The sequence below is a fragment of the Megascapheus bottae genome, chromosome 8 (genome assembly GCF_031878675.1).
Source record: "Megascapheus bottae isolate mThoBot1 chromosome 8, mThoBot2.hap1, whole genome shotgun sequence".
NCBI lineage: Eukaryota > Metazoa > Chordata > Mammalia > Rodentia > Geomyidae > Megascapheus > Megascapheus bottae.
The window spans coordinates 67,369,644-67,385,581 of NC_143516.1; the positions used below are offsets into that span (position 1 = coordinate 67,369,644).

At 42.7% G+C, this 15,938-nt stretch overlaps 1 protein-coding gene across 1 annotated transcript in view; it reads left to right on the forward strand.

Moving 5' to 3' along the window:
* The window catches only part of Col12a1 (collagen type XII alpha 1 chain), a 125,616-nt gene that overhangs the window by 10,827 nt on the left and 98,851 nt on the right, over positions 1-15,938 (forward strand). The window contains exons 3-10 of the mRNA XM_090338543.1: positions 80-196; positions 2,760-2,903; positions 3,335-3,394; positions 5,647-5,910; positions 6,084-6,248; positions 9,673-9,846; positions 12,083-12,373; positions 13,034-13,636. Coding sequence (XP_090194669.1) covers positions 80-196; positions 2,760-2,903; positions 3,335-3,394; positions 5,647-5,910; positions 6,084-6,248; positions 9,673-9,846; positions 12,083-12,373; positions 13,034-13,636 — 1,818 coding nt within the window. The remainder of the gene's footprint in view (positions 1-79; positions 197-2,759; positions 2,904-3,334; positions 3,395-5,646; positions 5,911-6,083; positions 6,249-9,672; positions 9,847-12,082; positions 12,374-13,033; positions 13,637-15,938) is intronic.

The following is a 15,938-nucleotide window of genomic DNA, read 5'->3' on the forward strand; positions in this document are numbered from 1 at the left end:
AACATAAATTCTCAATTAATTGTATTGGCCATTTGATAACACCGGGCAACATAACTAACATCACATCTCTCTTTTGCAGTTGACCCACCTTCAGACTTGAATTTTAAAATTATAGATGAAAATACTGTTCATATGTCATGGGCACGGCCAGTTGATCGCATTGAGGGTTACAGAATAACAGTGGATCCTACAACAGGTAAGTTGCATGATAACGGAGGAGAGAGCCATCGAAGATGCTTTAATCTAGTGTTCTTTCCTCTCCCATTCCACATGAAGAAGTCGGCAGTTATTAAGCCTAGTGATTGCAGTTAAGGTCACCAGATACTTTCTATATCTGCCATCTCCAGCATAGGACCCACTGCTATATTTTTGTGAACTTGAGCTTTATTGATAGTGTTTTCTGTGTTATTTTTAGGGCACTGGTGGCTCACGCCTGTAGTCCTGGCCACTCAGGAGGCTGACTTCTGAGGATTACAGTTTAAAGCCAGCCCAGGCAGGAAAGCCAGGGAAATGCCTATCTCCAATTCAACAACCGAAATTGGAGATGTGGTTCAAGTGGTAGAGTGCCAGATGGGTGAAAAAGCTAAAGGACAGTCCTCAGGCCATGAGTTCAAGCTATAGAGTTGGCAGCACAAAATGGAATTCTGATTTTTTTTGGTCTGTCATGGGTCTTGAACTCTGGGCCTGGGCACTGTCATTGAGCTCTTCAATTCAAGGCTAGTGCTCTACCCCTTGAGCCACAGTGCCACTTCTGGTTTTCTAGTGGTTAGTTGGAGATAAGAGTCTCACACACTTTCATGCTTGGGCTGGCTTTGAACCTTGATCTTCAGATCTCAGCCTCCTGAGTAGCTAGGATTTCAGGTGTGAGCCATCAATGCCCAGCTTGATTAATTTTTTTAAATATATTTTTTATTGTAATTAATAGAAGGGTTACATGATATTTGCCAGATAAATGGTGCCTTAATTCCCACACATTGATACCCTTTCACATGTCATGGTCCCCATTTCCCTTCCACCCTCCTCCACCCCTCATCTTGTTTTCCCCCTTCCCTATCCAATTTCAGATAACCAAATACAAATATATCCGATATATCAAGTAACAAAGTGAGATAGTGTAACAATATGAGATAACCAAGGGAACTTGATTAATTTTTAAAATGAAACAAAGCAAAACAAAGATTGTTAGGTTTTCCCTGATTGTTTTCTTTAATGTGAATGATGTTTTCCAAGCATGGAGAGCAAATGTCTTTTGATTAAATTTTAGTTGAAAATAAAAGGTGAGAGAATCACCATTTCCATGGCCAAGTGGTAAAGCATCTTCACTGGTGACTTTGGTGACAGTAGGAAAGAACTATCGACACCAGAGAATTTAAATGTTCATTTATTGGGGAACCTTTTGTTTTTTTCAAGAATTATGACAACAAGTAAAAAGGGAGTGAATAATTTGTTTCCTCTAAATCTTTTCTGCTTTTCAAATATATTTTCAGTTAAGTAAAAAATTTAAATGTGAAAGCAGAGGAACAGAGCAGCTCAAATAGGATCCATCCAGTTTCTACATACTGGAAATTTCTGACCCCTAAGGCCCTAAATCTGGCACTGGGAGCCCCCCAGCCTGGCAGGTCCCCAATATCTTCATGTCCCTTGGTTGGTGTTATGAAGTGCTAGTTGGTGCTATACATTTCACTTAGGAACTGAGAATACTTCTTAGGTTCTAGTGCATGTATGACCTTTCCTAATTGTTATTATTATTATTATTATTTGCCAGCCCTGGGTCTTGAGCTCAGGGCCTGAGCACTGTCCTTGAGCTTTCTTGAGGCTAGAGCTCTACCACTTGAGCCTCAGCACCACTTCTAGCTTTTTTCCCTGTATGTAGTACCAAGGAATTAAACCCGGGTCTTTGTGCATGCTAGGCAAGCACTCTATCACTAGGCCAAACTCCCAGTCCCTCCAATGTATATTTTAACTTAAAAATTTGCTTGAGATCTTATTTATAAAAATTTGCTTATCTATTGTTAGTCTTCGAAGATGGTGAGAGATTGTTGGTATGATATTCTGGTATACCTTTAATCTAGAACCTTTGAAAATATTGAATATGGCTCTAACAAGTAAAGGCCATACAAAGGTTTGCTTGAATTTCTAAGATTCATGACAGATGATAAGACATGTTGGATTCATAAAATGATATATTGAATTAAAACTCTTTTATACAGTTACTTAACAATAACAAAAAATGAAATGGTATTACTTATAAACACATTATAAATAGTTTGAGGAGCAATGCTGGTGGCTCACGCCTGTAATCCTAGCTACTCAGGAGGCTGAGATCTGAGAGTCGTAGCCCAGATGGAAAAGTCCATGAGATACTTATCTCTAATAAACTACTCCAAAAAGGCCAGGAGTGATGCTCTGGCTGAAATGGTTGAGTGCTAGCCATGAGCAAAAGAAGCTTAAAGACAGTGCCCATGCCCTGAGTTCAAGCCTCATGACTGGCAGAGGGTGGGAAGGTGGGGGGAGAGTTTGAGGAAAAAATTGCTACCAAAGATTGGAGGTAGAAGTGACAGAGTCTGGCTCAAGAAAGTGGTGAAAGAAAAAAGAAATGGAAAACAAACCACTCAAGTTCTTGGTTTGGAAAGATAAGTAATGTTTCGATGCCCTGAAAAGTGCATGCATTAATTCATTTCAGATATTTGGGAATTGCAGTTATGTTATACTTTAAAAATATTTAACTTCATTCTTATCTTTCCTTTCTCTCCTTACAGATGGGCCCACTAAAGAATTCACCCTTGCAGCCAGTACCACTGAAACTTTATTATCAGACCTTATACCTGAAACAGAGTACATAGTGACAATTACTTCATATAATGAAGTAGAAGAAAGTGTACCAGTTATAGGTCAATTAACAAGTAAGCAGAAAGTTCATGAGCTTTTGCATATTTTATTTCATAAAGCCCTTTTCCAAGTTGGGATGTAACCTCTTGTTATAAGGAGTTCGTTTATATCACACTGACCACTCTTTCTGTGATCCGAGTTATTACAGGGTATGAATAATTCATTCCTCACTTAGAACTTTGGTCTGGGAGTAGCAGAAATGCTCTGTAGGAAAATTATATAAAACATTTTACTTCTTCTCAGGCAATATTGTATCCCCCAAATCTCACTAAAAACAATCTTATTTGCAAGGAACTGCTTATTTAGCTGTTTGACCAGCTATCCATGACCATAATTTGAAATAAAATAGCAAAGAACAGTATATCCTCTTCCTCCTTCTCCCTTCCCCCTCTCTCTATCTATATCTCGTGTTCTTCCCTTTTGCAATTATGAAATTTTCCTTCAGTTCAAACAGGTGGTCCAACAAAACCAGGAGAGAAGAAACCTGGAAAAGCAGAGATACAGAGTAAGTATATTTTTTTATTGTTGAGATAATATATAGAGGGTTATAGTTACATCCGTCAGGTAGTAGAGCATTACTTCTCACACATTGATACCCCTTCTCATGTTAAGTATTTTTTTGCTTAGCTTTCTAATAGACATAAATAATAAACAAAGACTGATGTCATTTCTGCACTAATTTCTATATGCTTCAATAGAGCATGTAGTAAATACAGAGAAATGCATATTATGTAATTGCAATGCTAAAATCTGACTTTCTAGCCAATATTCCATTCTAAGACAGACAGAAATGGATAAATGCTGGTGGTTCCCATCTACAATCCTAGCTGCTGTGGAGGCTGAGATCTAGAAGGTAGTAGTTTGAAGCCCAAGCAGAAAAGTCCAAAAAAATTTACCTCCATTTAACCAGCAAAACACTAGGTTAGAGGCATGATTAAGTAGTAGAGCGCCAGCACCTTGAGTTCAAGCCCCATAATTAACATAAAACAAATATGACGCTGAAGCCTTGCTTTCACTTAGCTATTCAGCCATCTTGAAAATATATTTCCCAGTCTAGCTGGATGTTGGACTCATCTCTATGGTACTGGCATGACATTATTTGAAACCTTTTCCAGAATCTCTGTAAGATTTCTCTAAGAAATTGGTGCATTCATGAACTGGGATGTAGCTCAGTAGTAAAGTGCTTGCCTAGTGAGTTTGATGTCCTGGGTTCGATCCCCAGTACCAGAAAAAGAGAAGCAACTGGTGCATTCACAGTCAGACAAAAGTAATTTTACTCAATCTAAGTTTTGTTGTCAATAGCCTCTTTTTCCCCTTTCTTATACTGCTTTGATTGCTTTATTAACATGGATGTTTGGGGGTTTCCTGGCCTACTGATTTTGCCACTTGGTAAAAGTTGGACTTGTGATCTGGAATGACAAAAGCAAGATTATTATAAGCACAAAGTCTCTTATCTAGAACTTTCCTCTCCAGATCCCTGTTTACCTCTTTCTAGAGGTCTAATAATGTGAAATGAAGTGTACAATACGCACTTACACTACCAACATTTTCTCTGAAGCATCTATAGTTATTCCAAACTAATGCATTATGCTAAATAGAGATATTGTAAATAGACTTAAGCTGGCCTATTAGTTTGCAAAAATTATTGAAACATGCAGCTGTATTTGGATTGCAAAATTTTCCAGGATCTTTTCCTTCTTGTAGCGAAAATATTTCTTTTATTATCTACAACTGACTCGGAAGGATAAAAGTATCTTCAGAAAATTCACTCAGTATTGTCTTATGAATACTGATTTTCATGAAAACCATCCTGGGCTCTTTCCTATAGAGAAAGAAAGGTGACATATTCACTTATGAAAATTGATAATTGCATTTCAGGACTTTAAGAATGGGGACTTTTAAAACATTTTTGAGTTGAGATGATCGGTTGTCTTTCTTTACTGAAGTAGCTCATAGTTGTCAAAACACAGAACATTAATAGCAAATACAAAACATTTTAGTCACTTTGTATAATTTTATGCTTTATTAGACTCAATCTTCTAGACTACTTTTTTTACACAGACTTTAAGTAGTTGTATTGAAACAAACGTGGCAGAATATTTTGTTAAAAACCTTTTTTTCAGGGCCGGGAGTGTAGTCTAGTGGTAGAGTGCTTGCCCAGCATGCACGAAGACCCGGGTTCAAATCCTCTGTATCACATACATAGAAAAAAAGCTGGAAATGATGTTGTGGCTCAAGTGATAGAGTTATAGACTTGAGAAGCCCAAGGACAATGCTCAGGCCCTGAGTTCAAGTCCTTAACCCAATTGGTTTGAATACCAACCATTGATTTTATATTTGTTGATAAATACCAAGGAATAAAAGCATCACTCATATTTCTTGTTACCCAGATGTAATATACAATTTGTGCTTGAAGAGGATTAATTAGATAAGCTCATATTCAAATATTTGCACTGTTTGTCATAGCAGGTATGTCATAGATTGAGTTATCTTTTCTTGTGGGTCTCTCCTGTTATTCTTTAGCATTATAAAGATATCTGAGCTCCTAGAGCCATCTTGATGCTTACCAAAAAGGCTTCTATTTGTGTCCATAAAACTTTATATTCTTTTGTGAATGTGAATGAAGAAAAATCGATAAATGCATTCTAATGAACCCAACATTTTAGAAAAACGGTTTTATGGTGTTAACTTGTGTGCATTAATGATGGCTCTATTTGATAACATATCACTTAAAAATCTATATCCAATGTATTTCAGAATGCTCCGTCAGTGCCTGGACTGATTTAGTTTTCCTTGTGGATGGATCGTGGAGTGTGGGAAGAAATAATTTCAAGTACATTTTGGATTTCATTGCTGCCCTTGTGTCAGCCTTCGACATTGGGGAGGAGAAAACACGTGTGGGTGTTGTTCAGTACAGTTCAGACACCAGGACTGAATTTAACCTAAATCAGTATTACCAAAGAGAAGAGCTGCTTGCTGCCATAAGAAAAATCCCGTACAAAGGCGGCAACACAATGACAGGTATCTCCTACAGACGTCACGAGTGTTTCCAGTTAGTGTCCGACTGTTTGGGGAAGAAGTGAAGAATTCCTCGATTCCCATACATTCAATACCTTTGGAATAAACTCATAGCATTTGACTTTGGCAATATTAGATGGTAGAGTGTGAATGCATGTGTTTCTTTTTTGCTTTAGGGGATGCCATTGATTATTTGGTTAAGAACACTTTCACAGAATCTTCTGGAGCAAGAGTTGGCTTTCCTAAAGTGGCAATTATTATTACGGATGGCAAATCCCAGGATGAAGTGGAAATTCCAGCACGAGAGCTTCAGAACATTGGAGTTGAAGTTTTTTCTTTGGGTGAGTTGGATCTCACTAGTTATTTTCATGAAGTTCTAAGTGGCAGTTGGGGAGGTAGTGGTCGGATTTCTCCAGGAATCAGGAAAGAGGTTATTACAAGTGTAGACTGCATGTTATAGTGTACTATGAAGCCAATTGTCTTCGAGCAAACTTCTGCTTATCTTTTTGCCTCCTATAACTCTTTTTGGATATGCATTCAGTGAGGTGAAAATTACATCCTTTGCCAGTTCTCTACTTTTCAAAAAATACTGGGCCAAGGATTCTAATAAAGATCCTTCTTGTATTATCATTAAGCGGTTTTTATATGCTTTCTGTATTACATAATTCTCAAAGAATTCAGAGGGCTCAGCTCATTCAGGACTTTGGAAGAAGAAAGTATTATCTTTACAGATGGCAGAGACAAATGATGGCATGGTTAAGATCAGAGCTCACTCTGTTATACTAACCATTTGCGTTCCTCTTTGGCTGGTTAATTTATGGGAAATTATAAAGTGTCTCTGTCATCTGAAACAGTTTGCACATTTGTTATAGAGCAAAGTAATTCTGGCTTTTGACTTCAGAAGAATTTGAAAATGATTTCTTTTTCTTGTCTTTTCTTTTTTTGTTGGGAGGGGGAGTGCCAGTCTTCAGGCTTGAACTCAAGGCCTGAATTTTTACTCAAGGCTGGTAATCTACCATATAAGGCACAGCTCCACTTCTGGATTTTTAGTGATTGGAGATAAGAGTCTCACAGTCTTCCCTGCCCACGCTGATTTTGAACTAAGATTCTCAGATCTCAGCCTCCTGAGTAGCTGGGATTTCTTTTTTTTCCATATATTTTTTATTGTACTTAATAGAAGGGTTACATTATATTCACCAGATAGAGGTTCCATTACTTCACATACATTGATACCCTTTCTCATGTCTTGGTCCCCATTTCCCTCCCCCTACCCCCACCCCTCATCTTGTTTCCCCCTTCCCTATTTGTTTTCAAATAATCAAATATGCATATATCCAATATATCAGATAACAAGGTGAAATACTGTAACAATATGTGATAATCAAGGGACAACAAAAGAGATGAGAGATAACATAGTACATTAAGGACAACAATCACTCGTTATATGGCTTTTGTTTCTATGTCCTGGAGATCCTTTCATTTAGCATCATACTATATGGCCTTATGTATATGGCCTAGGTTTTGTTCTATTGTAAATCTCTGCTAGGAGAGCCCAAGGTTTCCACTGATTATGACAAATAAAGGAAACCATTGAGCCTATGTTCCTTTGAGTCTGGCTTACTTCACTTAATATGATTTTTTAAAGTCTTTTCCATTTCTTTACAAATGGGGCAATATCGTTCTCTCTGACAGTAGCATAGAATTCCATTGTGTATAAATACCACATCTTGTTGATCCACTCATCAACTGAGGGGCATCTGGGTTGGTTCCATATCTTTGCTATGGTAAATAGTGCTGAAATGAACATCGTTGTGCTAGTGGATTTAGTATGTCCTTGTTTTTGGACGATTGGGTAAATGCCAAGTAGTGGAATTGCTGGGTCATAGGGGAGCTCTATGTTTCGTCTTTTGAGGAACCTCCATACTACCTTCCATAGTGGTTGAACGAGTTTGCACTCCCACCAACAGTGTAGTAGTGATCCCTCCTGGTCACATCCCCTCCAGCATCTGTTGTTATTAGATTTCTTGATCCTGGCCATTCTAACTGAAGTGAGGTGGAATCTTAGAGTTGTTTTGATTTGCATTTCTTTTATGACCAGCGATGTCGAGCATTCCTTCATGTGTCTATAGACCATCCTTATTTCTTCTTCAGAGAAGACTCTCTTTAAGTCTTTGGCCCATCTTTTAATGGGATGGTTGTTTCTTGGAGATTAGTTTTAGAGTGATTCAATTTTTTGAGTTGTTGATATATTTTAGATATGAGGCCTTTGTGTGTTGTATGGTTAGTGAAGATCTTCTCCCACTCTGTAGGCTTTCTAGTTACTTTGCTAGTTATGTCCTTTGCCATACAGAAGCTCTGCAGTTTAATGCAGTCCCACTTATCCAGACTTTATCTGATTTGTTGTGTTTCTTGGTTCTTTATTAAGAAAGTTTTGACCTGTGCCAAGGAGACATAGAGTATCTCCTATTCATTCTTGTAAAGTTTTTAGTGTATTTGCTTTCACCTTGAGGTCTTTGATCCATTTGGAGTTAATCCTGGTGCAGGGTGACAAAGAAGGATCCAGCTTTAGTTTTCTGCATTTGCTTAACCAGGTCTGCTAGCACCACTTGTTGAAGAGGCTGTCTTTCTTCCATTCTATTTTTTTGGCTCTCTTATCAAAGATTATGTGGCCATAGGTCTGGGTCCTCAGTTCTATTCCATTGTCTTCAGGCCTGTTCTTGTGCCAGTACCAAGCTGTTTTGGTCACTGTAGTTCTGTAATAGAGTCTAAAGTTTGGTATTGAAATTCCTCCTGCGCTGTTCTTTTTGCTATGAGTTCTTTTTGCTATACAGGGTCTTTTATTATTCCATATGAAATTTTGAATTGCCTCTTCTATTAATTTAAAGAATGAAATTGGGATATAGGTGGGTATTGCATTGAATATAAATTCAATAGCCCTTGCCATTTTCAGGCTGTTGATTCTTTCAATTCAGGGGTATGGGGGGTTTTTCCATTTCCTCAGTTCTGCTTTAATTTCCTTTTTCAGTGTTTTAAAGTTGTCATCAAAAAGGTCCTTTACATTCTTAGTTAAGTTAATTACTAGGTACTTTATTTTCTTTGAGGCTATTGTGAAAGGAGTTGCTTTCCTGATTTTTGCCTTGTTCTTCTCATTGTTGGTGTATAGGATGGCGGTTGATTTTTGAGGGTTAATTTTATACCCTGCTACCTTGCCAGAGTTTTGAATCAGCTCAAGCAGCTTGGGAGTGGATTCTACAGGGTTCTTTAAGTACAGAATCATGTCATCTGCAAACAGGGAAAGTTTCACTTCCTCTTTCCCTATTTAGATCTCTTTTATGCTTGCTTCTTGCCTTATTGGTCTGGCTAGGAATTCTAATACTATGTTAAAAAGGAGTGGAGAGAGTGGGCATCCTTGTCTGGTTCCTGATTTTAGAAGTAGCTGGGATTTCATTTGTGAGTCACCTGTACCTGGCTGGCTTCAGTTTTGAGCCATTGTGAAAACCAAGAACTTTGTTTTTTTGCCAGTCCTGGGGCTTGAACTAAAGGACTGAGCAGTGTCCTTGGGCTTTCTCAAGGCTAGTGCTGTCATTTTGTGCCATAGCACCACTTCTAGCTTTTTCTGTGTATGTGGTACCGAGGAATCAAACCCAGGGCTTCATTACATGCTAGGCAAGCATTCTATCACTAGGCCACACTCCTGGCCCCAAGAACCTTAATTCATTCCCTTTTCCATTTCAATATGCTCTTGACATTGTTTTGTTTTTAAAGGTATTAAAGCTGCAGATGCCAAAGAACTAAAGCAAATTGCATCCACCCCTTCACTGAACCATGTTTTCAACGTGGCCAACTTTGATGCCATTGTGGATATTCAGAATGAGATAATCTCTCAGGTGTGCTCTGGGGTTGATGAGCAGCTGGGAGAGCTGGTTAGTGGAGAAGAAGGTGAGTGTGACATTGTGAAGAGCTTCCTGGGGCAGAGAATTTTCTGTCTGTAACAGTGATCACTTTACAAGTATTTTATGAGTGGACATATTTATTTAGCATGTCCTCATTTTTATCTAATTTTATACCTCATTTATTTCTCAGAATGGAACTTGTTAATGCTATCTGTATTGTCCCACCTCTCCCTCCAGCAGAAGACTCAATATTGTATATCACTGTAAAGCTCTTAGGAATTTTTTTGGGGGGGAGAAGTTTTGATTTTCTCTTCTCTTATAAGACACTTTTTTTGTGCATATTTTCTATGTTCAGTCAGGCTCTCCTGGCTTTGTGTGTGTTTCTCTCTGTCTCTCTCTGTCTCTGTCTCTCTCTCTCTCTCTCTCTCTCTCTCTCTCTCTCTGTCTCTCTGTCTCTCTCTGTTTCTCTCTGTCTCTCTGTCTCTGTCTCTGTCTCTGTCTCTGTCTCTCTCTCTCTCTCTCTCTCTCTCTCTCTCTCTCTCTCTCTGTCTCTCTCTGTCTCTCTCTGTCTCTCTCTGTGCTGGTACTGGGGATTGAACTCTGGGCCTCCCACTCTTGCCTTCCTTTTTCACCCAAGGCTAGTACTTTACTAGTTGAACAACACCTGGCTTTTGTTGGTTGACTGGAGAAAAGAGTCTCATACATTTGTCTGCCTAGCCTGGCTTAGAAGTGTGATCCTAAGATCTCAACCTTCTGGGTAGATAGGGTTACAGGAGGGAATAACTGACTTCCTTTACTGGGCAATGAACTGGTGACTTTTTTTTTTTTTTGGCAGTCCTGGGCTTGAGCTCAGGACCTGAGCACTGTCCTTGGACTTTCTCAAGGCTAGAGCTCTACCACTTGAGCCTCAGCACTATTTCCAGCTTTTTTCTATGCATGTGGTACTGAGGAATTGAACCCGGGTCTTTGTGCATGCTAGGCAAGCACTCTACCACTAGGCCAAACCCCCGGCCCCTGAACTGGTGATTTCTGTGTGTTCACATCCTGCATGTTGATGGATGAAAACATTGGAACTATTACCTTCTGGGAAGTTTTCCTGTAGGCTAATTGATTTTTTTTATACAAAGGATTTTTAAAATATATTTTTATTGTAATTAATAAAAGGGTTACATGATATTTGCCAGATAGAAGGTGCATTAATTCACATACATTGATACCCTTTCATATGTCTTGGTCCCCATTACCCTCCCCCCACCCGCTACAAAGGATTTTTTAAATATAACAGCAAGACAACTAATAATTCAATCAGTAAATTGGCCATCAAACTAAACAGTTCTCTTTTTTCCAGTCCTCGGGCTTGAACTCAGGGTTGATTTTTTTTTAAAGGAGCTAATATCTTTTTGAAAGTTGATTCCAGTGGCAAATAGAGAATTTCGGAGACCTGTCTGATAAATTTTAAACTATTTTGGTAATTGTTAAACACATGGCCAAGTGCGACAGTAAGGGTCAAAATCATTTAGATTATTTACACATAAATATAAATGCTCTAAACTATTATATCACTTTAACTTGTTGGCACTTGGAATATATTGAACTTTATTTTCATTTTTAATTAAGTGAGGTTAAAATTATTTAAAAATTTAAGAATCTCTCATTTAAGAGCGAGAAACTTTTCTCTTTCTTGGTATATTAGGAAGTATTAAACATCATAGTTAGGACATGACATTCTCATATGACATTATTAAGACAGGAAAGCATGCTAAAATCGAGTGAATGATGAATTTAACCATTCTTTTTGAGGACTGAGAAAAACCTGTCTAGAGCACTACATGTTGGATATTCTAACGTCATTAGTTTCTTTCAAAACTTCTAAAAGCTTGCTCCTTCCTTCCTTCCTTCCTTCCTTCCTTCCTTCCTTCCTTCCTTCCTCCCTCCCTCCCTCCCTCCCTCCCTCCCTCCCTCCCTTCCCTGTCTTTCTTTTCTCTTTTTGACTACTGGGGCTTGGGTCATGGCCCTGGTCTGGCAGTTTCGCTGGCTACCTGGAAGTAAGTTCTTCTCCATGCTGAGCTATGGTCATCTGGTCCATGAGGGGAGGATGTGAGCCGCCAGTGCTGGCTCACAGCTTCCTTTTGGCCCGGGTTTGGCTCCGGGTGGGGTGTGGGGCGGGAGGGGGAGGGGTCCGGGGGAGGCGTCCACCGTGGTCGGCGTGGTCCTCCGTGGGAGCTCATCTGGAGAGTGGCGTCTGCCTGGCGGTAACGGCGGTCTCCCGGTTGCCTTTCCAGTTGTGGAGCCTCCTTCAAACCTGGTGGCCCTGGAAGTGTCCTCCAAGTACATGAAGCTCCGCTGGGACGCGTCCCCCGGCCCGGTGACCGGCTACCGCGTGCTCCTCACGCCCATGGCCCCCGGCGGCCGGCCGCAGGCGCTCAGCGTGGGGCCCCACACCACGGCGCTGACCGTGCGCGACCTGGCGGCCGACACGCAATACCAGATCAGCCTTTCCGCCCTGCGCGGCCTCACGGCCAGCGAGCCCGTGTCCGTCCTGGAGAAGACCCAGCCCATGAAAGTGCAAGTGGGTGGGTCGCGTCTTGACCTCCGTCGGAGGGGGGGCACGGCGGCCGCACCGGCTCCAGAGGCTGCGCCAGCAGGGCATCTCCACCCGACACCCCAGGAGACGGGCCGGCACGGGCCCTCCCCATGGCCCTCCCCAGCTCCCCAGCCCTTGCTCTCCCCATTCACCCGCCGCCTCTCCCGACACCTCAAGATCCGGAGCTCGCTGTTCAGTCTGCCCCCTGCGAGCCGCAGCCCAGGGCTGGGATACATACCTGTGCATACATTATAGGCATATGTTCGTACATGCGTGCATGCACGCGCGTCCGCACACTGTCCTATTTACACCCGCATTTATAAATTAAATCTCCCTTCCACAGACGGGGGTGGGGGGGAGAAGAAAATGGGCCCTTTGTCCCTCCGGGCCAGACTTCCTTCACTTCACATAATGCCTCCCAGTCCCATCGATTTCTGTGCAGAGGACAGGCTCTCCACCAGTCACAGAGGGCCGCCCCAGTGCGCACGCGCGGCGTGGCTGGAGGGGGCGGGGTCCGGGGCGGGGCGTTCCGAGCGGTGGGCGTGGTCAGGGGCGGGGCGCCCCGAGCGGTGGGCGGGGCGTCGCCTGGGTTCGCCCGCGTCCCCCGTCCATTCGGTGGACGCCTAAGGAGCGTTCCTTTCCCTTGCAGAGTGCTCCCGGGGCGTGGACATCAAGGCGGACATCGTGTTCTTGGTGGACGGCTCCTACAGCATCGGCATCGCGAACTTCGTGAAGGTGAGAGCCTTCCTGGAAGTGCTGGCCAAGAGCTTCGAGATCTCCCCGAAGCGGGTGCAGATCAGCCTGGTGCAGTACAGCCGGGACCCGCACACGGAGTTCACGCTGCAGGACTTCACCCGCGTGGAGGACATCCTCCAGGCCATCCACAGCTTCCCCTACCGCGGCGGCTCCACCAACACCGGCAAGGCCATGACCTACGTCCGCGAGAAGATCTTCGTGCCTCACAAGGGCTCCAGAAGCAACGTGCCCAAGGTCATGATCCTCATCACCGACGGCAAGTCCTCCGACGCCTTCCGCGACCCCGCCGTCAAGCTGCGGAACGCCGACGTGGAGATCTTCGCCGTGGGCGTGAAGGACGCCGTGCGCTCCGAGCTGGAGGCCATCGCCTCGCCGCCCGCGCACACGCACGTCTTCACCGTCGAGGACTTCGACGCCTTCCAGAGGATATCCTTCGAGCTCACGCAGTCCATCTGCCTGAGAATCGAGCAGGAGCTGGCCGCCATAAAGAAGAAAGGTGGGTGGAGGGTCCCGCAGGTCTCCTCTCAGCGGCCTCCTGGCTGCAGAGCCGCCGCTCCCAGACGCTTCCCCGCTGCCTGACCTCCAGCGGAATCGTTCAGTGGGTGAACAGAGGCGTCCAATGCAGTTCTCACCTCTGCCTGTACTTTCTCTCCTGTTAGAGCTCTCTTCATCTCCATTTCCTCCTCCTCCTGCTCTCCCTCCTCCTCTACTTTCTTTTCCTCCTCCTGCTCTCCTCCTCCTCTACTTTCTCTTCCTCCTCCTCCTCTTCCTCCTGCTCTCCTCCTCCTCTACTTTCTCCTCCTCCTCCTCCTGCTCTCCTCCTCCTCTACTTTCTCTTCCTCCTCCTCCCGCTCTCCTCCTCCTCTACTTTCTCCTCCTGCTCTCCTCCTCCTCTACTTTCTCTTCCTCCCCCTCCTCCTCCTGCTCTCCTCCTCCTCTACTTTCTCCTCCTCCTGCTCTCCTCCTCCTCTACTTTCTCCTCCTCCTCCTTCTGCTCTCCTCCTCCTCTACTTTCTCCTCCTGCTCTCCTCCTCCTCTACTTTCTCTTCCTCCCCCTCCTCCTCCTGCTCTCCTCCTCCTCTACTTTCTCCTCCTCCTGCTCTCCTCCTCCTCTACTTTCTCCTCCTCCTCCTCCTGCTCTCCTCCTCCTCTGCTTTCTCTTCCTCCTCCTCCTCCTCCTCCTGCTCTCCTCCTCCTCTGCTTTCTCTTCCTCCTCCTCCCCCTCCGGCTTTCCCCCTCCTCTTCCCTCTTCCTCTCCCCCTCCCTCTCCTCTCCTCCTCCTCCTCCTTCCCCTCCTCCACCACTCCCTCCTCCTCCTTTCTCCTGCTGTGGTACTGGGTCTTGAATATAAGGCCTTGCACTTTTGTTTGGCGTCTTCGTTCAAGGTTGGCACTCTATCACTCGAGCCATATACCCACTTCTGGCAAGTTTTTGCTGGTTACTTGGAGATGGGAGACTCATGGACTTAAATGCCTCTTGGTGCCCAGCCACTTTTTTTTTTCATTTATAGGAAAAGGTAACATTCATATGTTGTTGAACATTATCAAACTTTATTTATCTCAGAGTTATGACTTTCTCCTGGGTATGTATTTTTCTTTGCTGTTGAAAAATTGTTTAGCCATAAGAGTCATGAGATGTTTCTTCTCTTGGTCCCTCTAGCCGGCCTGGTAATCTGTTTATAAGAGAGAACTAAATGAGTGTCTTCTTGCATTGGATGTTACATTAGGCCCTTTAAACAAAAGGTGTCCAGAACATAGTCCTGAATCTTTGATTACTTCAATACATTCCCTTTCCAGAGATCATTTTTGGCATGACTTCTCACATCTGGTGTTTCCTATTTTCTTTTCTTCATCAGTTTAACTTCTGTTTACTAATTTGCAGTGAGACTTGCCCTCCCTCCCAGGAGCCTTCTCTAACTGTTCTAACAATCACTTTTACTCATCTAGCATTCATATGTGCTGCTTTTTATTTATTTATTGGATAAATAGCTTTGTAGTCTTCTATCTGTTCTGTTTCATTGTGTGTGCTCTGGGGATGACGTGCCTTAAAGCATGTCACTTCCAATAATTGAATGAATAAATATTTTTTGTGTGTGTGCACATCTATGGGGAACTAGAATTTGAACTCTGGGCCTCACGTTCTTGCTGGCCTTTTCCAACTTTTTGTTGCTCTACTTCTTGAGCCGTACCTCTATTTCCTGATTTTTGGTGGTTAATTGGAGATGAGAATCTCACAGACTTGCTTGCTTAAGCTGGCTTTGAACATTGATCCTCTGATCTCAGCTTCCCGAGTAGCCAGGAGTACAGGCATAAATCATCATTGCCTGGTTGTTAATGAATATTCTTTCCCATAGGGCAAATCATCTTAATTTTAAAATTAAGAAAAAATATCTACCTACTTGCGATCAAACTTCCATATTTAATTGCTAGGGACTTGTGAGAACACATTGATGGTTCTTGTACATATGCTATGGTTTGGTGGGCTGTTTTGTTCTCAAAAGTTATGAATTCAACTTCAAATTTATTGTTTTGGTAATACTGGAATTTGAAATCAGGGTTTAGAGCTTGCTAGGCAGGTACTTTACCAGTCCTTAAATCCAGTTGTACTTAGGCATGAATCTAGTGTAATTTAGCAGTGTGCATGGTGGAGGCAGATGATGAGGACCTCCTAGAAAGGCCAGGAGAGGCCTTTTCCCAATGGTCCTGGAAGTCACCAGGTTTACTCTATATGCTGTTCTCAGTGACCACTCTTCCTAATGAATGGACACCATCTAAGGCATATGTAGTCATGAGATTGAT